Source organism: Microtus pennsylvanicus, chromosome 5, assembly GCF_037038515.1.
Source record: "Microtus pennsylvanicus isolate mMicPen1 chromosome 5, mMicPen1.hap1, whole genome shotgun sequence".
Lineage (NCBI taxonomy): Eukaryota > Metazoa > Chordata > Mammalia > Rodentia > Cricetidae > Microtus > Microtus pennsylvanicus.
In genome coordinates this window covers 119,676,476-119,700,880 of record NC_134583.1, presented here as the reverse complement: position 1 = coordinate 119,700,880, position 24,405 = coordinate 119,676,476, and the positions used below count along the sequence as shown (strand labels likewise).

The following is a 24,405-nucleotide window of genomic DNA, read 5'->3' as shown; positions in this document are numbered from 1 at the left end:
AGACTGAGGCCAGTGCCTCAGCTGGCATAGCTGATGAGGTGGCTAGCGCCCCTGCTCACTATGCTTGGGTGCTGAATGTCTGCCATTTTAGAGACCCTTTCCCTCTTTCATGTCCCATGTGTCCTTCCACCCCCCCCATCCTTTCTTATCACCTGATATCCTCTCTGTCACCATGCTAGACTTTTATAGTTTATTCATTTACCCTTGTTTACAACTCTACATTATAGACAATATAATTACAGACTAGGATCTGTCTGTGAAGGAGAACACACAGGTTTTGTCTTTCTGAGTTGGGGTCGCCTGACTTAATATTATATTTTCTAGATCCACCCGTTTTCCTGATCTTAGTTTCCCCTGTAGCTGAATAGCATTCCAGTGTGTGTACATACCACCTTCTCACCATCCCTGATCTGTTGCTGGGCCCTAGGCTGTTTCTGTTTCCTCGCTGTCATGGATACAGACAACAGCAATAAACACAGACTGCAATGCCTCTGTGGTAGGGTACAGGGTCCTTGGGCTGCTTGTCCAGGAGCGCCACAGCTGGGCAGAGCAATAACTTTTAAAGAAACTGATAATCAGAGGAAGAAGTGCTTGCCCTCCAAGCCCCAAACCCAGAATATCAAGAGGAATTCTTTTAACTCTTTCTATGCCATTTTGATATTGAAACTTCCCAGTGAGAGGAAGAGCATCTTTCTCTAGAGATGTGAGGTACATCTGTACCTTGATAATTTCTTCATCCATTTTGGGTGCTTTCAGGACAGCAGGCAGTTCCATGATAGTTCTCTAAAAAGCTTGGAAATATTCTTTCTCTCACATCCGTGTGTATCTCAGCAGAGGCTGAGGTCATCTTGGTGACCGTCATATACTTTCCGTTTCCAAAAAGTAATCAAGGCATCACAGGGGCAGCTGCCAGTTCTAAAGGTGCGTGTTTTCACGTGTGCAGACAGCTTTATATTCCTATGTGTATGTTTTATGTATGCTTAAGAACATATTGATCCTGCAAGTATTTCTGTTAGACTCAGAGAGGGTTGAAAGAGATTTCTGGGCTCCACAGTTATGCAACCCTGCTCTGGAAATGCAAATGTGCCTAGAGCGGAGAGTGAAGATTGGCGGCAACAAAGCCAAGGCTGCATTGTTGAGAGTCAGTGCGACCATGTGCCTGGAAAACCCACCAAGTCAACTGAGAAATTTAAAACCTAAGAGACTCGACTCAGGGGATCGGGCACAAAGTGAATGAGAAGTCAAGCATGTTCTCTGTGTCTGCTTCGTCTGATAGATTCTTATAGTGGGAAAATACAGCTTGTTTTGGATAAGAATTGGGTATAGGAGTGAGAGAGTTCAGTCTTTTGCAACACGCACATATTTGTTTACATGTATGTTTACATACTCAATAGATAATATGTGGATGATGGGAAAATTGAATGCTTTAATTCCTTTTTTTTTAAAAAAAAGATTTATCTTAGGTGTAAAAGTATTTTGCCTTTGTGTACAATGTGCCCCTCATGAAGGCCCGGGGCCTGCAGAGGCCAGAAGGGGGCATCAGATTCCTGGAAGCTGACCTCACAGGCAATTGTGAGATGCCACCTGGGTGCTGGGAACTAAAGCCAGGTCCTCTGCAAGAGCAGCAAATGCTCTTGACCACGGAATCATCTCTCCTGCACCTTTCATTTATTTTTTTTATACCTTTATTGAAGTAGCATGATAAGCTTGGTGCAGAGGCACACACCTGGAATCCCAGCACTTCAGAAAATGAGACAGAGATATTAAGAATATCAGCCTGGGCTACATAACGAGTTCTAGGCAACCCTAGGCTACATAGTTGAACAATAATCCTAAAGGGCTGGAGAGATACCTCAGTGTGTAAGAGTTCTTGCCCTGGAAGCTTGAGGATCTGTGTTCGAATTCCCAGCACGTGATTCTCCGACAAACCCATGTACATGCAAGGGTTTACATACACTCACACTAATGTGCTATCATCACACACACACACACGCACACACACAGGCATCATCATCAACAACAAAACAATAAGAAAGTCTCATAAAACCATTGCTTACCAGTGTATTAGGAATAATAAATGAATATTTTTTTGAAAAAAAAAAGTAACTGTGCCCGGTATAGACTTCCTCTAAAGTCACTAACAATGACACCTAGAGACACCCTTTCCAGAACCCAGCCACCTACTTCTTGTCTCTTTTTGTCCTCAAAGAAGGCCCCATGAACTTATAACCTAGAAGAGAGACAGGTGTGGGCACACTTCATTCTGGGTAGGAAGGTCATTTCTTTCTTCAGGCTCTAAATGAGGTCTGTGATCACCAAAAGGGCCAGGTGTATTCTGGGGAAATGGTGGTCTTGCTGGGGGAACTTGGACAATGAAAACACTTCCACCTGAAATGGCTTCTCCCTCCCTCCCTCCCTCCCTCCCTCCCTCCCTCCCTCCCTCCCTCCCTCCCTTCCTCCCTCCCTCTCTCTCTCTCCCTTCCCCTCCCTCTCTCTCTCCCTCCCCCTTTCTCTCTCTCTCTCTTTCTTCCTTCCTTCCTCCTCCCTCCATCCCCCCCCTTTTTTTTTTAAAAAAAAAATACACCATGGGTTGCAAAATGAAGTGGGACAGAGCTTGCCCCCCCCTCCTTTGATGTCCTCAGGCCTGCTAATCTCCATATTTCCATCTCCCAGCTGTTGCTCCTATGTGGGACGCCGAGGAGGAGGCCCCCAGGCCATATCCATTGGGAAAAACTGTGACAAGTTTGGAATTGTGGCTCACGAGCTGGGCCACGTGGTTGGGTTCTGGCATGAACACACTCGGCCAGACCGAGACCAGCACGTTACCATCATCAGAGAAAACATCCAGCCAGGTAAGGGATCTTGAGTGGAGTCTAGAAGCCAGCAAGTTGGGGACAGTCAGAGGCTTGGGGACAGTGAGAAGAGGCCCTGCTGGGAGTTGCTCAAGGCCCATAGCTAATGGGGGTGGGCAGTGACCCAACTTTGTAGGCACTTGTTCTGAGCCTGTTGCCTTCCGCCTGCGGCCTTCCCGAGAGCTTATCTGCTGCTGCAGCATGTGGCTTACAGTGGGATAGAAGCCATGATTCTTTATACAGTAAAGGAAAATGAAAACCAACTCGAGTTCCTAAGCAGTGTCAGGGCTGATTAACCAAAAGAGGAGTTCTCCTGGCAGTTTTTATGAGCCACTTTTGCCACAAATGCAGCCCTTTGAAGCTGTAATGCAACTAAGATACACATGCATGTAAAAGACAGTGCCCTGCCTAGACGCATGCTGCCCCGCGTCAGACAGCAAATGCAGATCAAACATGTATGCATCTTCTCATGTTGAATATGTAAAAGTTTGTAGTGGAGCCTGGTGAGGTAGTACTTGCTAATAAGCCATGCACTAGGGAAATTGAGGCAGGAGGAACACAAGTTGGAGGCCAGCCTGGTTTATGATTGAGTTCAAATCCATCTGTCAAGTAATGAGATCTAGTCTCAAAACAAAGGAACACAAACAAAAAGCTACAACCCAAAGGTCGGCGATGAACATGAAAGTAGGTAGCTGAGTTATATGACTGCCTTAAATCTTCTTTGTGGTATGTATGTACATGTATGTTTACATATTTGTGGCATGTGGAGGCCAGAGAACAATTTTGGATGCTTTTTCTCGGGGCCTTTCTACACTCTTTTTTGAGACAAGGTTTCTCATTAACCTGAGTTTGCCAAGGGGGCTAGAATGGTGACCAGTAAGCCCTGGGGTTCTACCCATCTCTGTCCCCAAGGTTAGCGTTACACTTAGGTGCCACCAAGCCAGCTTTTTTATACTGGTTCTGAGAATCGAACTCAAGTCACCGACTAAGCTACTCAGACTGCTTTAAACCTGTTTCAGAGGACCCTAAACCACAAACATTTGGATTTAACCTTCTGATTGATTTTCTTGCTTCTTCAAATTGCAAGATCAGAATTTTTTCTTTTAAATGAAATATTTTGGGCAAGAGATCGAGTGCTAATCTATCTGTAAGCAGAACTGATGTTTCAAGTGATATTTTGGGAAAGTTGGGCAGTGGAACAGAGAGAACCCGGGGCTTGCCCAGCGTTTCAAACCTCTAGTCTATTTCATATAATCACCATAAGCCCACAAGTCCTTCACCTGACCACTCAGACAAAAGAAGGAAGTTGCCTGGGCGCTGCTCCTCCCCACAGCTACCATTTGGGTACCACTTATTTCCACAGTCCTTAACAGACGTTGTGTCACAGGTCAGGAGTATAATTTCCTAAAGATGGAAGCCGGCGAGGTGAGCTCCTTGGGTGAGACCTACGACTTCGACAGCATCATGCACTATGCCCGGAACACCTTCTCAAGGTCGGAACCTTGGCTGCCCCCTCCCCTTCTTTATTGCAGCTGCCTCAGGCTTGGGTCTGAGGAGCCCTGGGGTCTGTGGAGAATGAGCAGGTCTCAGCACGCTCCTTCCATGGCTGGCCTGTCCATCCTTGAAATACAGTGGCCTCTGGGCCGCAGTGAAATACAATCTAATCATGTTCTCACTAATAAGATTGAGACCCGTCATGAAGCTGGTGTTCCATCATGCCCTCATGTCACAAGGAGCAAACCGGAAAAGAGAAATTACGGAGAGCTTGTCTGGGAGAAAAACCCAGAGGCTTTTTGTAAAATTCCCATTGGGTTGGGGCATCTCTAACACACATCTTAAATAAATTGGAAAGTGCTTGCCATTGTCCCAGAAGAGGCTCTGATTATTGGAAACTAGGCTGTGTCAGAGATGGAAGGGCTATAAATCATGGGTTTGTTTTAGAGACAAAGAAAACTAAGCTCCAGCCATCTTGAGAGAGCACAGGTGCCCAGATCAGAATGAAAACAAGGGCGAAAATTCCCTGCTTTCGGGTTTCAGGGAATGGGTGCTACTCACCAGAGAAGGAGGGACCTGCCATTTACCTCAGGCACACTTGGGGTCTGTCCCATGTATGGGGCTGTGCATGGGGCTGTTAAATATTCTCCATATTGCTCCTGCCTCTAAGTCACATAACTGTAGTGTGCACAGAAGGGCACCCCACTAGTCCCAGCTGGTAGGTCTTTGCAGCCCTTAAAAGAAACACCTGAAAGTAAAAGGAGACCCTGTAAATATTTTCCTCTTCTTACAACTCTCTGTTCATTTCTAATCCTTCCTCCCAGAAAGGTCCAAGATGGTTTCCAACACACACACACACACACACACACACACACACACACACACACACGACAAGGGTTGGGAGGAAGACAGAGAGCTCTGTTGAAGCCTGAAATAAATTCAGTGCTCAGCTCAAAATACAGGCCAGTAGGATGTGATGGTTTTGTCAGTGAGGGCAGCAAATCCTGCTCATGTTTCCTAGTAGCAAGGCAAAGGAGAAAGTCTCCCTGGGTGTCAGGGATAAAGTGAGTTGTTGTCTTGGCAGTGTTGCTCTGGATACGAAACTGATCACTGAGAGTTCTTTGGGCAAGGAATCCTCTCCATGAGGTTGCTAGACTGGTAAATCCCAAGTTCCTTAGCGATGCTGTTTGCCTGGCCACACATTCGCTTCAGTCCTGACCTGCCTGCTGTACCCAAGCAGGGTTCCCAAAGCCCTAACCAGAGAGTGTTTCTCATTTCAGACCTTGCCTTATGGGATGGGAGCGCAGCCACCCCCTGAGTCCCTTCCAGCTCCAGCCTTTGTGCATTGAGCAATCTCTTAGTCTAGAGTAGGCAAGAAGTTGACCGGTGACCCTGTGCATTGCCACACAGAAAAGCTGAAGTGAAGGGGCTTCCTCTTCTAGACTGGTCAACTAGACTTGAGGGGTCCATTCTGGGGTTGAGGAGTGTTCTAGTTTCCTGTATGTTGCTGTGATAAAATACTCCGACCAAAAGCAACTTAGGAAGAATGGATATATTTCATATTATACTTCCACGTCACAGTGTGTCATTGAGGGAAGTCAGAGCAGGAGCTTGATGAAATAACCATAGAGGAATTCTGTTTTCTAGCTCATTCCATCGGCCCATGCGCTCTCTCTCTCTCTCTCTCTCTCTCTCTCTCTCTCTCCTTATGTACTTTTATTTCATATGTAGGCATGTTTTGCCTGCATGTATTTAAGTGTACCACACCCATGTTCGATGCCCTCAGAGGCCAGAGAGGGCATTGGATTCCCTAATCTAGGGTTATAGACTAATATGAGCTACCATGTATGTACTGGGAACCGAATCTGGGTGCTCTGAAAGACTAGCAAATTCTCTTAACTACCGAGCCATCTCCCCAACCTCCTAGCTAGTTTCCTTATACTATCCCAGGATCATGATGGCCTTCCCAGGGTAGTGTCACTCACAGTAGATTGTGCCTATGTGTATCAATTAACAACCATCACAGTCCCTACAGGCATGCCCAACAAGCAATTTTATCTAGACAATTCTCTCAGATGACTCCCGTCTATGTCAAGTTGATAATTGAAGCTAGTTGGAAGAGGGAGCAAGGTCCAGGAAGCCTATGGAGTGGGCAGGAGGAAAGCCTAACTGTGGATGAGAGGGCAAGTGGGAATGCAGGAACTGGGACTAGACTGAGACTTAGCTTATAAAACAGGCAGGGAACAACCTAGTGCCACCCATCAACCAGGGGCTTCTGGACTGGTTTGTAGCGATAGTATCATATTGTCAAGGACATAACATTACAGTGGCCCAACTGAGAAGCTTGTTCCTTGGGTCTTATTTTGGTAGCTTCCATAACTCTTCCATAATTCTTCACTTTCTAATGTTTGGTTGTGAGTCTTGCTAAGAGACACCATGACCATGGTAACTCTTTTGAAAGAAAATGTTCAATTGGGGTGGCTTACATTTTCAGAGGTTTAGCCCATTATCATCATGGTGGAACATGGTGACATGCAGGCAACATGGTGCCGGTGGAGTAGCTGGGAGGCCTACATCTTGACTTGCATGCAACAGGAAGTGGTCTGTATTACGGGATATGCTTGAGCATATATGAGACCTCAAAGCCCGCCTCCACAGTGACACACTTCCTCCAACAAGACCACATCTACCCCACCAAGGCCATGCCTCTTAATAGTGCCACTCTCTTAGGAGGCCATTTTCTTTCAAATCTCCACACTGGCCTTTAACAGCTGAGCCATCTCTGTTTATCTGCCACATTCCTCTCTCCCCCAGGAGACTGAGAACCTTAGACACAGCACTGTCTTATTCTCATCTAGTGTGTAGCATCCAGTGGGTGCCCGACACATTCTAGGTATCTAATAGACTCTTATAAAGTTTATAAGTCAGTGTGTGAGGTGAAAAAGGCCTAGAGGGCTGCATCACAGAGGAATGGGTGAGGAAAATCCTGTCCGTTATTCTAAGTCTTTGCACAAACTCACAAATGTGGCAGCTGCTCCTCTCCAGAAGGGAGACTGTAAGTCTTGCCTACGTAGGACATGTAGAGCCGTAGGTCTCGCCTGTGTAGGACATGTAGAGCTGTAGGTCTCGCCTATGTAGGACATGTAGAGCTGTAGGTGTCGCCTACATAGGACATGCAGAGCTGTAGGTCTCACCTACATAGGACATGTAGAGCCATAGGTCTCACCTATGTAGGACATGTAGAGCTATAGGTCTCGCCTACGGAGGACATATAGAGCTGTAGGTCTTGCCTACATAGGACATGTAGAGCTGTAGGTCTCGCCTACGGAGGACATGTAGAGCCATAGGTCTCGCCTATGTAGGACATGTAGAGCTGTAGGCGTCACCTATGTAGGACATGTAGAGCTGTGGGTCTCACCTACATAGGACATGTAGAGCTGTAGGTCTCACCTATGTAGGACATGTAGAGCTGTAGGTCTTGCCTACATAGTACATGTAGGGCTGTAGGTCTCACCTACATAGTACATGTAGGGCTGTAGGTCTCGCCTACGTAGGACATGTAGAGCTGTAGGAACAAAGCCTCCTTCCTCTCATTGGCTCTGTGTCACCCACTGCACCACGTTCTGGAACCAGAGGCCAAGCAGAGGCTCATTCTGTTTTTCCTAACTTTCTTGCTTTTTTCCCCAACTATCTTTTCCTCTCCTATGGTCTCTAGCTCATAATCCTATTGCTTCTGCCCTCTGGAGGGAACCTTTTTTAACTCCAAAGTCAGCATGAGCTATCTTATCAGCACAGACCAGAGGAAATCTTCAAGCCAAACCCATAAAATAATCCCAGCGTATTCAAAGTGCCTAGGAGGGAGATTGGCTAGGAACAGCAGCACTGGCTCACGACGGGCAACCGGTGCAGAGCGACTCCCCCAAGGCTGACTTCTGTTACGGCTACAATACCTATTGCTGCACAATTTCCCGGCCAAACATAGGCTCTCAAAACCGCAACTTACTGGGGTTTTTGTTTTGTTTTTGTTTTTCACCCTGAGTCAGCCCAGCTCATTCTTCTCTGGCCATGCCAGTCATTTGGCATCTGGGGCGTCTAAGATGGCCAGTCACACATCTCCCACTCAGTGCCAGCTGGCCACAGCCCGTGGTCCGCCTTCACATGACCTCCCACCCTTCAGGAGATTTTGCCAGGCCCTTCTCTGCTTGAAGGCTCAGGGCCATTGGAGGGCAGCCTAGGCAGCTGCAAGCCGCTAAAGGGTCAGGCTCTAGAACTGTGTGACATCGCTTATCTCACACCCTATCCGTCAGAGCCACCCAGAAGAGGTGAGGTACATTATTTAACCGTCTACCCCAGCCCTCTAATCAACTCTTGCCCCAGAACTTGGAATATCCCCCTCCTAATACGTTTTGCTGCAGGTGGATCCCTGCATGGCATTTGAGATGGTTTTCTGTATGACATTTTAGAAAGCCGTTTTGGACCATGGGCTTTTACTGGCAGGCTCTTTTGGCATTTTTTCCCCCAGAGGCTTCTCTACCTCCTAACTGTAGCTCATGTCTCTTGGTCGTTTCTCCCCTGGGGCTCCACTGTACCTCACTTTTCAGCTTGTGAAAGAGCAGCGGAACACAGGCCTGTGGGACAAAACCCTTCCTGCTGATGGGAAACGCAGTCTCTGAGTCTCTTTACGACCTGAGCTGTCTCCTTCCAGTTCTGTCCCCTCTGGTTTTATTGCCTTTCTTCTCCTTTTCCCTTGGTTGGACCCAGGCGGTGGGGAGTAGTGTCCTTAGAAGTTTTGCTGGGCACGGGTCCAGGAGGCGAGGAGACAGTTCTCCGTTACAGGGCCGTCTTTGTTTGGAAAACCCAGAGCTGACAATTTTCTCCCCGAAGGCATTCGTCAAACTTTCCCAGTTTATCCTGAAGCTGGTACTGGACACTGTCCACCCGGAAAGGGTAAAGGAGCTGCATACATACATACAGGGTGGCTCTGAGAGTGGACATTCGCCAGAACTCGGTGGTCTGTCAGTAACTCGGGGATTCCATGGATGTCTTAGCTCCAAAGACTGGGTATGAGTCAGCACTGCCTTTGTCTCAAACCTCCGTTGTACTAGTCCACCACTAACTGTGCATGGAAGCCTATTGTTCCTCGAGCAGTGGGACACACTAGACAGAAAGATGAAGATGGCTGACAGAAGGCTTCAGACCTGCCTAGGGGTGGGGGCTGGTTCTCCACTGTAGCTCTGTCCGCACACCAATTCATTTAGGGAGTCTGGTGACAATGGGACTGACTCGTAGGGTCTTATGAAGATGAAATGATAGGAAAGGTCTGTCTGACACATAGGGGGTCCCTAAGAAAGTAGAGAAAACATTGTGTAAACAAGCCAGGCCTACTGGTGACTTTGCCAGTCATCGGCTAAGCCCAGGCTACTCCATATACAACATGCTTATATGTGTTTTTTTGCTGCAAAATTTCTCCTTCAGGGAAGCTGTCACAAGGTGCCATGTCTTTTGTTAGGGCAGAAGTGTCTCTCTGTCAAGTAGCAGGTAGCAGAATTCAGAATTTTATTTGTCTTAGGAGTTATGATTTAGGACTTCAAAGCTGGTATGAAGAAGAGAGAAGATTGCCCCTGAAGTGTCTTAGGGGATTGTGGAAGAGGAGGACATGAGACTCAGAGAAGGTCAGGGCGGAGGGTTAGCCGGCAGGCAAAGCAGGCCACAGGGGACCTCTGTGGAGGATCTGGTGTCTCTTGTGCTCACTGGAGAGGACAAGCGCTAGAAGTCGGACTGAGAAAAACAAGCATCTCACAGCCGAAAAGATAACAAGGTGATGTCGACAGAAAGGAATGGAGATGTGTGTTATCCAGTGTGGCAGAGAATTTGGGAGAACACAGATCTGGGGAGGGAAAGAGAAGGAGAGAGTGAGAAAGAGAGGGGGGGAGAGAGAGAGAGAGAGAAAGAAAGAGAAAGAGAGAGAGAGAGAACTCCTAATAATTAGGCTGTGTATATTTTAGCTGGTTCTTTTGAATGTAAATAACCCTTCTGTGAAGTTTTTTTGAAAATAATTCCTGATTGCAGCTACATAATTTAATTAGAATGGGCGGAGCTTGTGGCTTTTCCCCCTCCCTCAGTCCGTAAGGACAGAAAGGAGAAATCTAGTCTGGAGAAACTTACTTTTGGCAGGGGAGAAAATATCACCAACACATTAAAAAAAATGATGACAGAAAACTAGTCAAGAGAATATGGCAACACCAGATGGGAGGGGTAGAACCGGTCCCGGAAGGCTTTTAAGGGGGAAGGATTGCTGATGGTGATCTGGAGAATAGATCGGAGTCTGTAAGTAGGCAAAACAGTCGGGCGGGGGTAGCCTGGGGAGAGGACAGTGTACACAGGGGTTGTTTGGGGCCTAGACACATGCATGGCATGGAGGCATGGCAGGAGAGGAAGTCGGAAGTTATGAGCAAAGGGCCCAAGTGGCAGGAAGTCGCCAAGCACACACCTATCCTAGCTTGATGGAGTGGCCATATTGCAGCACTACAGGACTGGAGCAAAGGAGACTGAGAGGAACCCAGTTAGGAAGTTTCTAAAGAAAATTCAGGAAGAAGAAGTGCCAATCACATGAACTCAGACATATACTGGGAGCCAGGAGGAGGGTCTGGGCTCAAGGGATGCCTACAAGGTACCCTGTACAGAACTTGGTCACTGGTTTCAGTAAGAAAAGAGTGAGGGACAGGGAGGAACTTGGAGCCCCTTTAATCTACTCTCCAGAGACAAAGGTCAGGGGACAAGCAAAGGATGGGAAAACTCAATGGGGTGCCAAATTTAGGGTAGTATCTTGGTCCACGGTACAGTTCAGGGAGTGGTACCAGATATTGGGATCTACTAGATGATTCTGAACTGGAAACCGGTCTCCGTGGGTCGTTAAAGCTCTCTGGTGGTGTTGCATGGACAGAGAACAGAGGCAGGGGCATCATTCATGCAGGAAGCAGAAGGCGTTGCTTTCTCCCGGTTCACACAGCAGTGCCTGAGGACTGGAAGAGGATAGTGGGGAAGAGGCGCTTGACAGCTTTCCGAGATATAGAGAGACAGGTGAAGACTGAGAAGACCCCGCTGAAGGTGCACACACCATCACCGCTGGTCCAGTTAGGTCCCGGTCAGAGTGAATGAAAGCCAAACATCAAGCAAGAAGGGAGAAAAGGCTTTTCAGGAAGTTGCTTAAGAAAGGAACAGATGACAGCTGGAGAAGGGACAGTGTGTAGGACAGGCCCAGACATAGGGTCGAGAGCCAGAGGAGGTTTATGCAGCGAGGTGTGACTAGGCTAGGGCTCAGTTAGACATCTGGGGATCCTCTTGTGTTTGGGAAATGCCCCTGACATTTTAGATCTTAGTCACGCAGTATAGAATAAGGTGCTAGCGCTAGGAGGGGCCATCACAACCAACCAGCCAATCTTCTGTTGAACAGTGGAGTAAACTGAGGCTCAGAAAGGTTCAGAGAAGGAAAGGGGATTCTTGAGTCAACCTACATGGCAGGGGTAGGACAGGCGTAGGAATATCAGCCTGACATCTTTTGATGACCTCTATTGCTCTTGGTTCAGCCGCTGAACCAGTTCCCAGGCTCTTTCTGAAGCAGTTCCAAGACTTATCTACACAAAGTACTGCCCAGTGCACAGCTCTGGGGGGCACCACTCACACCGTGATCTCTGAATGGTGGTCTCCAGTTTGTACAGCATGATGGCCCCAGGGTGAGGGCCTGTCAGGGGCTCCACGGAAGCACTCAGTACACAGAAGTCAGGCAGGTTTCAGACTACTGGACTAGGGTATATTTTTCAACTTGGCAGTTGCCTTCCCATTGGGAAATGATGGGATGGAATGTGGCAAGGCGGCCTGAGTGAAGAAACCACTCAGTCATACCAGCAGGGGGAGGGGGTGGCAAGTGACGGGGACAGGAATGATGAAGACTGGGAATCTCCTCGCACACAGCCTGGCAGCCTTGACTTTTCTTTCTGTCTATCTTTTTTTTTTCTTCCTGTAGAGGAGTTTTCTTAGATACCATCCTACCCCGTCGAGACGACAATGGCGTCAGGCCAACCATTGGCCAACGCGTGCGGCTCAGTCAGGGAGATATAGCTCAAGCCAGGAAGCTGTACAAGTGCCCAGGTAACTGTGAGCCACAGGGGTTCTGAGCAACACCTAGCCTCCCACGCCACACAATGCATGCTGTGTGCAAGCAACCCCATCTCTTGCTGGGAAGCGCCGTGGGGAACTGAAGGGACCACTCCTTGGCAGCTGTGGTTTCTGGTGTCTTTGTTAGGGAGTACACAGTACAGTGCAGAATGCTGAATTGGAGAGGCACATCGCAGGCTCAGAGCCCACAGCCTGACTATGGGAGGCTTTTGAAGTTCCCTGGCAAAGCCCCGGGTGCACAGGGAAGAGGGGAAGTGGAATGCAATACAGTGTGACCCGATGCACCGAGAGCCCCTCTTCTTTCTAGGGAACTGGAGAATGTGAATATGAAAAAGGAAGGAACAAGAGTTTCTGGCAGGAAGACAGAGAGTGAGAGAAAAGCTTTGGGGATGACAGGGGTCTGGTTCCCAAAGGCTACAGTCAGAGCAAGTTTCTGGGCTGTGGCCTCAGGGCTGATTACCGGCTGTTAAAGATCAGAGAGTATCTTGGGGACAGAGCAACGGCTTCTCCTGATCTAGGACTGCAGTCTCTTCTCCTTAGACTGGCCCTCTTGCCTTCATCTCTAGCCTGGTTTCATTTCTGTCACTGTGATAAAGTACACTGACAAAAAGCCATGCGGGAAAAGAGTTTATTTGGCTTACAGTTTCAAGTTACAATCCGTTATTACAGAGAGGTCAAGGCTGGAGCTCAAATGGCCACAGTCAAGAACAGAGAGAGAGAGAGAAAGAGAGAGAGAGAGAAAAATAAATGAATGGATCCTACATGCCATCTCATGTAGCTTTCTTCTGTCTTGTATAGCTTGGGACTGACCCCCTGCCTCGGCAATGGTGACACCTACTTTGGGCTGGGTCTTCCTGCATCAGATAACGATCAAGGCAGCCTCTTACAAACAAGCCCACAGGGCAAGTTGATCTAGATAATTCCTCATCAGGATGCTCTTCCCAGGTGTTCTGTTTAAACTAACCAGCTTTGGCCTCTTTTCATCCCAAGTCACCCTGGGGTCAGTGCCCTAAGGCACTTCTAGATCCGAGCAAAGTATTGTTTGTGCCACTGACGGGGCAGAGTGTACTTCAGGGGTTTGTGGAGGACAGAAGGAAGTTCCCTCGCCAATGGCTCCGCTAGCCTTTTCCACATCCTTCAAACCAGATGTGTTTTGATCTGTGGTGGAATATTTGAAACTGGGGCCATTGGAGAAAATCTGGGCTGTGACATTGCCCTACAGCGCAGGACTATGGGGACAAAGGCTGGGTAGGCTACATCCTTATGGAGCGAGGAAACATTTTCATCCAGCCCTCAGCCATCTAGGGGGCATGCTAGGGCTGAAATACAGGACACACGTATCATATAACCTTCTGAATGTAAAGGGAAACCTTATATCGTTCCCTGGGAAATGCCATAGTATTTATTTAGTTACACTCTATATGCTGTTTATTTCCCAGAAGGCTTCCCGGCAGCTGGTAAATATCCCGGAGCACACAGTAATGTGTCTATTCTTGCAGAATGCTGATGATTATTCTAAAATAATTTCCATGGAACCCTCGGGGGTGCTGGCTGCTGGGAGTGAGCCTCACTATGCTTGGCAGTTGTTCTGTAATGTGACACCGAGGCCCTGATAGCTGGGACTTCCTGAGGCAAGTGATGGGCAGCTCTCCACATGCCCCTTCCTGGAGCCCCAAGAGCAGCAGCGGAGGCTCTGAGGGGTCGTTGCAGACTGGGGCTAGGGCGGCAGCCAAGCAGAGATGGGTTCAAGAGTAGGAGAAAATGCTTGAGGATGCTCATTCCCTGCGCTTTGTGGGTAGACCCGTGGCGGGGGCCACTCAGCAAGCAACTACCTTTGCATTTTAGGGGTGTCAATCCCCAGGGTTCAGGAAATACAAATGTCTTTTGCTCCCAAGCTACAGAAATCTATCTTTCTTCATTTCTTTTAAGGACAAGGTAGAGGAAGTATTTTTTTTTCCTCATGCAGGTTCTATATTCTAGACACATTCTAGACACCACTGGGCAACCTTCAAAGATGTACAGGTCCAAGAGCACGCTGTAGACCACCCTCATAGAGCAACCTGAACCGAGTCTCCCCTTTTCTCTGCCTTTCTGCTTGTTTGGTAGCTCACTCAGAGGTGAACAGCGAAAAGAAAAGAATTTAAAAGGGGCTCTAGAGAATGTTTTCTTTTGGCTTTCCTGACTTCTGTATTCTCCCTGCTATAGATGTGACTATGAAGGCTCCAGCGTGGCTGGGAAATCTGTAGCTCACTTGTCTAGCATGCCCAGGGTTCTGGGCTGAACCTCTCTCATCGATCAATCAGTCAATCAATTCTACAATCTCAGGAACACTCTGGGCACCAAACCCTGAGTGGACCCGGTCCATGTGATATAGGCAATTTCACTGGCCTTCTGAGTTGGTTCAGCTCTTGGCTGGAGAACTGAGCTCTGAACCCAGATCAAGCCATGCTGAGAGCCTTTGGCAGAAGCCCTTGGTGCTACTTCTTGGCACCAAGATCTACTTTTGCTTGCCCAGGCTATCTACTTGGCTGACTCTTTGTCTGTTACCTCACAGGCCTGGGCAGGGTAGCCTGTCAGGGAGGGGGAGCTTGTGTGTGCCTGTATCAAACTGTTGTTTTGCTTATGCAGCATGTGGGGAGACACTACAGGACACAACAGGAAACTTTTCGGCGCCTGGTTTTCCAAACGGCTACCCCTCTTATTCCCACTGTGTCTGGAGGATCTCTGTCACCCCAGGGGAAAAGGTAGGTGAGGACATTAACGCCCACGATTGGGTCATTGCATGCTGAGCACACACCGGCTATAACACTGCACCCCACAGATGTGAACAGTGAACACCGTTTTTAAAAGGTGGGCTGGACTCCCATCAGGAATAGTGTGGGATAGGAAGACTCAGCCTTTGTATTGGTAGTCAAGCAGCTGCTCTGAGTGCCCACCGAGTGCCAGGGCCTCGTGCCCCACTTATTGTTTGCTGACCTCTCAGCCAGCCTTACCCACACAAATGGACACCTGGCATGCATTAAATGTCCACATAGGGCTCGGATCAAGCTACCGGTCAGACAAAGCACAATCTGCCTTGTTCTGGACTAACACACTATTACAGTACTCTAGAGGGCAAGTTTCCAATACAAAACTTCTTGAAACCTTGGAGCTGTGCTTTGGTAGGTGGCAACGTGGCCAGCACAGATGGCTTCACTTCTCCAGCCCTCTACCTCTGCCTGTGTTGACATCCCAAGCCACAATCCTGAGTACCATTCACTCTGGCCTGGCAAGAAGTTGCTCTGTGGCTGGCCTCTGGTAGGCTGGACTGTCCAGATATGTGTCTGGTCTCAGATCCAGAAAGGAAGCCACGGCCTCTAAGCGGGCTCAGGGAATACCAAGGCCCTGGTTCCCCAGAAGAAGATGTTGTGGCCTTAGCAAATCCTGTATTCACAAGTTCCATTGTCCCTGAAGATTCCATGGTCCTCTGGAGCTGAGCTCGGGGCCAGGGCATCTTCTCCTTGATGCAAGGTGGATATATGTTCTGCTCCACCACCAGGTACCATTATGTCCATTAGGTGGACAAGGAATCTGGAGGGAAATTGCCCAATCACATAGTAAAATGCAGAACTGGGTTTTGGACTCTAAAGCTTATCTTTTCTTGAAAGATTTATTTTATTTTTAATTCTGTGTATATGTGCATTGAAGGGTGTGTGTGTGTGTGTGTGTGTGTGTGTGTGTGTGTGTGTACAGGTGTTCAGTCCAGAGAGAGCTGGAGCTAATCCAGAACTCCTGGATCCTGTGCTCTGGACCTGGAGTTACAGGCAGTTATCAGGCACCCGGCATGTGTGGTGGGAACTGGACTAGGGTTCTCTGCTAGAGCAGTACACTCCTAACCACTGAGCCATCTCTCCAGTCTTTATCTTTTTCTTGTGTGTTCTACAAATCCACATATCCTTCAAGTTGTCCCAGACCAGATAAGTCCTCTTCCCTTGGGTCTAGGTGAGGGGATGGCTCTGTGTTTTCAGATCCCTCTAGAATCACACACGTCACAGCTTGTTTCAGTATCATGACTACGGAGGTATTGTCCTATTGATAACCCTTAAGCACACCGCGGACAGAGATGGTCCACATCATTCCCAGCATCTCAGGGAGTGTTTGCGGAATGGATATGTGGGCGTATGTGGGTGGAGTGAAACCTGGGTAGCTGGAGGTGTGGTGGGATAGGGTGGCTATTTTTCAGGTGTCCACGCCAGTCTACAGACATTTCTAATTTATAACTTTAAGTGTGGTGTGGTAACCAGAGAGCCGTGGCTAGAGTACACTGAAAGCATTCTACAGTTCGGATTCTTTCTTGAGTAAGCCATGTAGGACATCTAATCACATCTGCGCATCAACCCAACAAGCTAGATGCTGATACCCCACTTATCATACAATAGAAAATCGAACTTGCTGAAACTTGATGGAGAGTTGGGCAGTGAACCCACACCCTTGAGAGACTAAGAGCCTGGACTATCACCATGTTACACAAAGGAGACACAGCGCACACACATGTACAATTGCACATGCATTCTCACAATTAAGTATTAAGGCAACGCCTGGGCTTGGCAGAGTGCACAGTGAGTAAGATAGCTCTCTGTGCAAACTTAAGGACCTGAGTGCAAGTCTCTAGCACTCCCAAAAAAGAGAGGCATGCTATGCTTACTGTAACCCCAGAACTGGGGCAGAGACAGTCAGATCCTGAGAACAGGCTAGCAAACTTGCATAGCCAAAATGGAGAGCTTCTGGCTCGGTGAGAGGTCCTCTGCATGCGTATGCACAGATGTATGCCCTCACACACTTACAGGCATGCACCACCACACACACAAACACAGTGTGGTTGTCATCTCGAACCCAAGACGTAGATCTTTTGCGTGGATATGACCCTGCCTGCTAGAGGTGCTAACAGGCTGGAAGAGGAGGAGAAAGGCCCGATAATCCCCACGTTGTTAACTTGCTGCACAGCAGGCCTATGTGATATGTTTGAAGCGTGTATCCTTCACTAAGTCTCGATGATGGCTGCTCACTGGGAACACAGAATATACATCGTTGGAATTCTGCACTTATTCCCATCGCTGCTTCAGTCAGAACTGCTGATAATTGGTAATTAGCAGACTTGATGGGTTCCCGTAACACCTTTAGCTCATCACCTCTTCCCCGATGCTCTGTATGGTTCACTAACAACCTTAAAATAATTAGCCTGAATAATTATCCCTCTGAGTTAAACCGTGAATGTGTTTCCAAGGAAGTTTCACTAACATTTCCTCACCGTAATCGTAAAAGAGCAAAAACTAAAGAATTCTCTGGGACCGGCTTATAAGCATTCCTGAACTCCATCAGCTGATCACCAGCCTGATGCAGACCTGAGAAAAACCCAGGGACACCCCGATCTTAAGGTATGACTCAGCCTGTGTTCCTCAGTCCCTAGGAGTCTGATAGACGCACCCATGACACTCATGCACCCCGTCTTTTATTATCTGATACTCACTCTTCTCTTCCTAGGGGGCCACTGGGTTCCAGGGAAGAATCTGACTTTGTGGAAACTGGCCCAGGAAAGGGGTGGGCACTCTCAGTGATGACCAGGATGGAAAAAAAGCCTGTGGGGGCGGTGGGGTGCCAGCTGAATATGCTGAGGGCATACTCAGTGTAATCTGACTTTTAAACACACGCTTATGGAGTACCTGCTGTATGCCTGACGCAGCACTAGTCTATGGAGTACCTGCTGTATGCCTGATGCAGCACTAGTCTATGGAGTACCTGCTGTATACCTGACGCAGTACTAGTCCCTCGGTGTGTAGTTTCTCTCACAGACTCCTCCACAGCCTGCAGGTGTGCAAATTGTTCTCTGGATAAGGAAAAGCTCCAGGAAGTCAACTACTTTCTCAAGATTCTAGAGTTGGTGAGGGGCAGAGCTGAGATGTGAGCCCAAGTCTGTTTGACTAGAGACACCTCTGAGTGGGAAAGCGAATGGGGGCAGGGACTCCTGCAGATCAATGTCAGGGGCTTCTCCTCTGAGCAAGGGCTTAAAGAGTGGGCACTTACCTGGGCCTGTTGGGTTCTGTAACTTCTAGAGCATTGAGAAAGGACAGAGGCTTGCCTCACAGAGTCTGGAAAATGAGCAGAGCCTAACGTAGGAGATAGGAGCATAGGGATTTCTTTAGGGATTTTCTAAGCGTGGGTTGGGAGCGGTCTGATAAACCTGAGATATAAGGCATGGAAGACTGACTTAGAGGCTGTAGTTGTGGGTAGTCTGGGACTCAGTGCAATAGTATCCATTAGGAAGGGACATGGAAGAACAGCACAGAAACACGCAATATGTGGTCAATTACTAAGAATAATGGGATGGATGGGTGGATGGATGGATAGATGGGTGGATGGGTGGATGGATGGATGATGGATGGGTGGGTGGGTAGATGGATGGATGGATGATGGATTGATGGACGGATGGATGGATGAACTAATTTCAGGAAGACTTTTGGAGAACACAACACTTCAGAAGAGGCCATGGCTGAGGGGATGTTGATCATAGTCGTGCTCACATGCACTTGAGCTAACCCCAGACCCTCCGAATGATTGATGATGTTACAAGATCTTTTCGTATCTCTGAACCTCCTTGACCCCTTACCTCCTTCAAAATCCCTAGTCTCAACTTGCCCTGGCCCATCTTTTAATGCATCTTTCTTTCTGTAAACCACCTAGCAACTTCAAAAGCTCCAAGTGACTCCCCAGACAGAATAAAGGACCCATCTCCTTCTGTTTACTCCCCATCCTGCCTAAGGTTTATTATTTGATGTCAGGAGGTTTCCTGTGTGTGTGTGTTTTGAGAAGATGCTCCTACTGCGGTCTGAGGGCTCTGTATGCTAAGGGGTAACATGAGAACACGGGTATGTAAGATGCATCCTTCAGAACTCTTCGGGCTTTGTTGTTCAAACCTACTTTATGGTAATTCTTTGCAGATCATCCTAAATTTCACATCCATGGATCTGTTTAAGAGCCGTCTGTGCTGGTACGATTACGTGGAGGTCCGGGATGGTTACTGGAGAAAGGCCCCCCTGTTGGGTGAGTGGACTTCAGACAGCCTGAAGAGAGGAGAGATGGGCTGTTCTCCGGGATGCTCTTACTATCTGGAAGGTTCCATTGTGACAGCCGGCACAGGAAGCTCTCAAGTGCTCTTGTCATTGTAAAACTCCGAGCGCTCCATTTGGCCACACATGTTAAAGGCTTTTAAAAACTGTCAGCACCCTGTGACCCAGCAATTCCACTTCTTGGAATTTCTCCTAGGGAACTAATTAAGGAAGTGTGCAAAGCCCGAGCTGCAGGGAGGTTCACTGAAGCGGGCAGAATCAAAGGCAATTTAAATGTTCAACAGTAGGGGTTAGCGGACTAAATTGTGAGCCATCTTTTCAACAGAAAATTCCCATCCATTAACAATAAAGTTGGAAGCGAGTGTGTACTGATACAGAGAGATTTTCTGGCACCCTGTACCCTGCAGAGAGCGTGTTACAGAACGGAGTAAATAGAATTATTTCAAACATAAATGCGTACATGCAGATGTGTATAAGGCAGGGATTGCAAAGTAAGCTGTTGTAACAGGCAGAGGTGAACAGAATGGGATCGATATGATAAAACATGGAGTCCAACTGTGTTGCCCCAATTGTTCAAAACTAAGCTCTTTAAACCATTGTGGGAGCTGAATCCAGCTGCAAGAAATCATTTCATGATTTACAATATAAATCTCAACAAAGTCAGAGATGTAAATGACTCATAGTAGTTATTTCAGGACGGTAGAGGATTTTTTAATGCTTCTATTCTGTTCTTGGCTTACTTATCTCTCCCAGGTTTTCTGATGGACAGGTATTACTTCTGTGGTGTAAACAAAAGTATGGATCCATCCACCAAAGGTAGCACAGACCTTTCAGCAAAAGGTCACGGGAAAACACTAAAAAGAGAAAGTTTTCCCAAAATAGCTTCTCTCTTGGTGATCAGGGAGGATTACTGCTTCCTGGAGGACCAGTGGTCTTGGGTCTTGGGATCCCACGCTGGGACTCACTGGCCTGAGGAAGCCAGCTATAAGGGAGCTGTGGAGAGAAACAGACCAACAAAGAGTCAGATGAAAGAGTTGCAGACAAGAGTAGGGTATCCTGGTTGCTAGAATGGTCTGTACGATCGCCTCCTGGCCTAGTCAAGTCTAAGGTTTGGATGATGACTTGGTCCCGGCAGTCCATCTGTGCAGAAAAGCCACATTTACTGCAAGTGACGCACCTGGGAGGAGTCATCACCAGGGTGGCTGGCTGCAGATGGTGATGAGAAGGAAAGCCCTGATGCTGTGTTATATCCTGGGGGACCAGGATGGGACAGTCACACCAGGCAGCGACAGTCTCTAGGAAACCTGTAGCCTTCTGCATGAGAAACGTCAGCGTTGACTGTCAATGGGACTAGCACACAAACACCTGTAGCTAGTGGAAGGGTGAGTTTAAATTCCACAGGGTACAAACAGGTGGGGATTTGTGTCCTCCACAGAGGAGCCAGGGCAGGGTCATCATTAGGAGAAATCCATCATTGTTGTAAGGAGGCCACTTGTTTACTTGTTCATTTCCCGGCTGCCCAGACTCCCGAAATAACCACACAGAAACTGAGTTAATAAAATCACTGCTTGGCCTATTTGCTCTCACTTCTTATTGGCTAGCTTTTACATCTTAATTTAACCCATTTTTATATTTTATATTTTACCACGAGGTTCATGGCCTACCGGCAAGGTTCTGTCACCTGGGCACATATGCAATTGTGTTCACATCCACACATGTGTGCAAGCGCTCCTGCGCACGCCTATGCATCTCCTGAGCACTCCCCCCCCCCAGTGAGACTGGATTCTTGGGAGCAGTGGTTTCTAAACCTGTCTGCTCATTGCCACCACTTCCTGGAAACTCTCTGGATAAGACTCCCGGAAAGTGGCTTAGCCAAAACCCACACACATAGGTGCAGAGAATGATCCTATTGGCCTCACATGCACTCCTCTCTAGTACCAAACACACAGAAAGGATGCTCACTAAGGGATGGAGAGGTTACCTCCAAGAAAGGAAGACCTGGTTGGCAGCTTCATGTTGGGTCTTGTATATTTCTTTACTGTTTGGATCGTTTACAACAACGCTTTCTGAAAGCTCCATGAGTACAAGGACCAGAGACCCCTCAGCCTGAAAGATACCTTCAAGTCACTGAAACCCACATTGTGTGGCCAAGCCCAGATCCTGACATGCACTGAGAGCCTAAGGCCTCAGGGCCAGCTAGTGACTGGAATAAGGCCACAAGTCCAATATCCTGGTCTGGGGACAGGTGACTGCTAAATGTTTGCAGTTCTTCCCTGCCAAGTTGTCAGACGAAATGTACCATGTGTTGATTGTCTGGGAGTCAAAGTTAACCAGGCTTCCTGGAGTTTTGCTTGCCGAGGTTGGCAGGTCCACATCCCCAGGAATGGGCTAGACTAAAGCCATGGGAGGAAAGAGCCAAGGGGAGGAAGGGCCAAGGCACGTTCCAGAGAGTGGACATGGGCTGGTTTCCAGGTATCCCCTTTGGTTGAATGGCAAGTGGGAATTTCCCCAGGGGGGATCCTGGAGTCTCTGCTGCACTCTTCGTACTAGGAGAGGACTTGCGCAGTTTGTCGGTTTATTGGTGATGGCTTAGGTTGATTTTCCTTGGGAGGCTCCTCTCTCTCTCTCCCCCGCCCCACCCCCCCTGTGTGTGTGTGCACAGTGTGTGTGTGTGCTCTCTCACACACAGCGTTGCAGCTAAGGCATGGCCGAGTGCCTAGAGCCATCTTTCTTCGTCTGCAGGCGCCCTTCTTTGCCAACTATTTGGTCTGCTCTGATGTTTCCAAATGCAGTTGTTAGTGAATTTTTGTGTTTGGAACAAGTGCATTGTGCTGGATAAGCTGGTCCCTGGGAGGGGTCAGTGCCATGAAATCTGCTGGGAGGAGGCAGGTCAATGCCCCTTTGGCAGGAGGGAGAGCGGATTAGGGCGGATTGTGAAGTACGCATCTTGCTCTGCATCACATTTTTTCCCAGGGCAGTGTGTGAAAATCCAGGCATAATGCGTGCATGACTTTTTATGAATGGAGCCTTTATGACTCCCCACAGAGCCCACTTGGAGTGTCCTCATCTGCATTTCCTCTTCTTGATATCCTTATTAAATGCCTCTAAACCCAGGAACCAGATTTCAGGCTAGGAACTGACACTTCTCCATGCCAATATCTCGACAGCCTACCCAGCCTCTTTGGAGGGAGGCTGTGTGCTACCTAGTTTCTCTCTTACTAGTATCAAAAGAAAATTAAGTAGATGAGAATTTTTCACAGCTGGTTAAAGGTCACAGATGGGTTTTCCATTCCAGGGGTCACTTATCTTTAACAGGGGGTGGGAGTTCAGGGGTGATGCCCACAGAGGAGCTAGTTGGTAATCTTAAACACTGTCCCGCAATGTGGATGCCCCTCCCCTGTTGCCATTAGAGGAATCTCTTCAAGCATTGTACTTCTGTCCGCAGAACTGCCTCGGCATTCGGTGTCACCATAACACACACAAAAGCCCCTTACCCCATTTCCTGGAAACCAGGAAGGGAGTTCGGAAAGGCCAGGCCGATGCATCAAAGTCGCGTGGCCCCGCTACTGAGGCCTCCTGGGCAAGGGCAGTTTCCCAAATGAACAGAAATTAGGGTGTGAGGCCAACAGCCAAGCTTGGCACTGGAACAGACGTGCCCTGTGCTCTGAGGTCTTGATCTTCATTTGAGCCTGTTCTATTCTGAGCCAGGACATGAACATGGCCCTTCCATTCCCAGGAAACACGTTTGGTGCCTTATCCGAAATTGCACACTGTTCAGAATTACACCCAGGTTCCTTTTGATGGTGAGGATGATGAAGGAGGTGGTGACAATGAAAACTGGATCTCAAACTGCCAAACTTCAAACCTTGCTTCCGCCTCCAACTTTGAGGCAAATGCTCTCATCCTCACCTTGCTCATCTGTGAAATGGGGACAACAGCAATACCTAATGCAGAGAAGAGCAGGGTGTCAGGTTTCTCTTGCTGTGACAAAAGAGCTGGGGGAAATCAGCTGGAAAGAGAAAAGGTTTATCGGGCTCACAGTTCAGTCCATAGTCATGTGACCCGAGCACTTTTACTTATTTATTTATTTTTAGATTTTCGAGACAGGGTTTCTCCGTAGCTTTTGGATCCTGTCCTGGAACTAGCTCTTGTAGCCCAGGCTGGCCTCGAACTCACAGAGATCCGCCTGCCTCTGCCTCCGAGTGCTGGGATTAAAGGCGTGCGCCACCACTGCCCGGCCCAAGCGCTTTTAATTTGGTGACAAGGCCAGACACACCTGGCAGGAAAACCCTGCTGCTCACTTCATGGCGATGGGTGGGGGTGTGGGGACAAGGAGAAGTTATTTATTGAAAGCATACCCACACTAATCTAGTTCCTCCCACCTCTAAATAACGCTTAATCTATGAATCTATCAACGATTAGTCCATTGATAAGGTCAGAGACCGCATGATGCAGTCACCGTCCCGAAGCCCCACATCTGCTCACTCGGGCCCAAACCTTCAACCCAAGAGCTTTTGGGTCACATTTAAGGTTCAAACCATCACAAGTGGGGATGAAATGATAGACCCTGTCAAGAGCTTCAGACTGGGTCCTGCGCAGGCATGGTCAACGGTGGGAGGGTGAGGGGGTGGGGGGGGGGTTTCCATTACAGCTCCTGGGATGGCAAGGGAAAGGCTGAGACGTCAGCTAAGAATTGCAGAGATTTTGGAAGATTCCCTGAGGTGGAGCAACACGCAGGGGCAGGACATCCTGCAGCAGGTGTGGCAGAAGACTCTCCTTTG

General features: G+C 48.2%; 1 protein-coding gene across 1 annotated transcript in view; it reads left to right on the top strand.

The window, feature by feature from the left end:
* Nucleotides 1-24,405, top strand: part of Tll2 (tolloid like 2) — a 113,848-nt gene that overhangs the window by 64,975 nt on the left and 24,468 nt on the right. Inside the window, exons 6-10 of the mRNA XM_075975090.1 lie at nucleotides 2,674-2,852; nucleotides 4,240-4,345; nucleotides 12,370-12,494; nucleotides 15,150-15,265; nucleotides 19,496-19,598. Of these exons, the coding sequence (XP_075831205.1) occupies nucleotides 2,674-2,852; nucleotides 4,240-4,345; nucleotides 12,370-12,494; nucleotides 15,150-15,265; nucleotides 19,496-19,598 (629 nt within the window). The remainder of the gene's footprint in view (nucleotides 1-2,673; nucleotides 2,853-4,239; nucleotides 4,346-12,369; nucleotides 12,495-15,149; nucleotides 15,266-19,495; nucleotides 19,599-24,405) is intronic.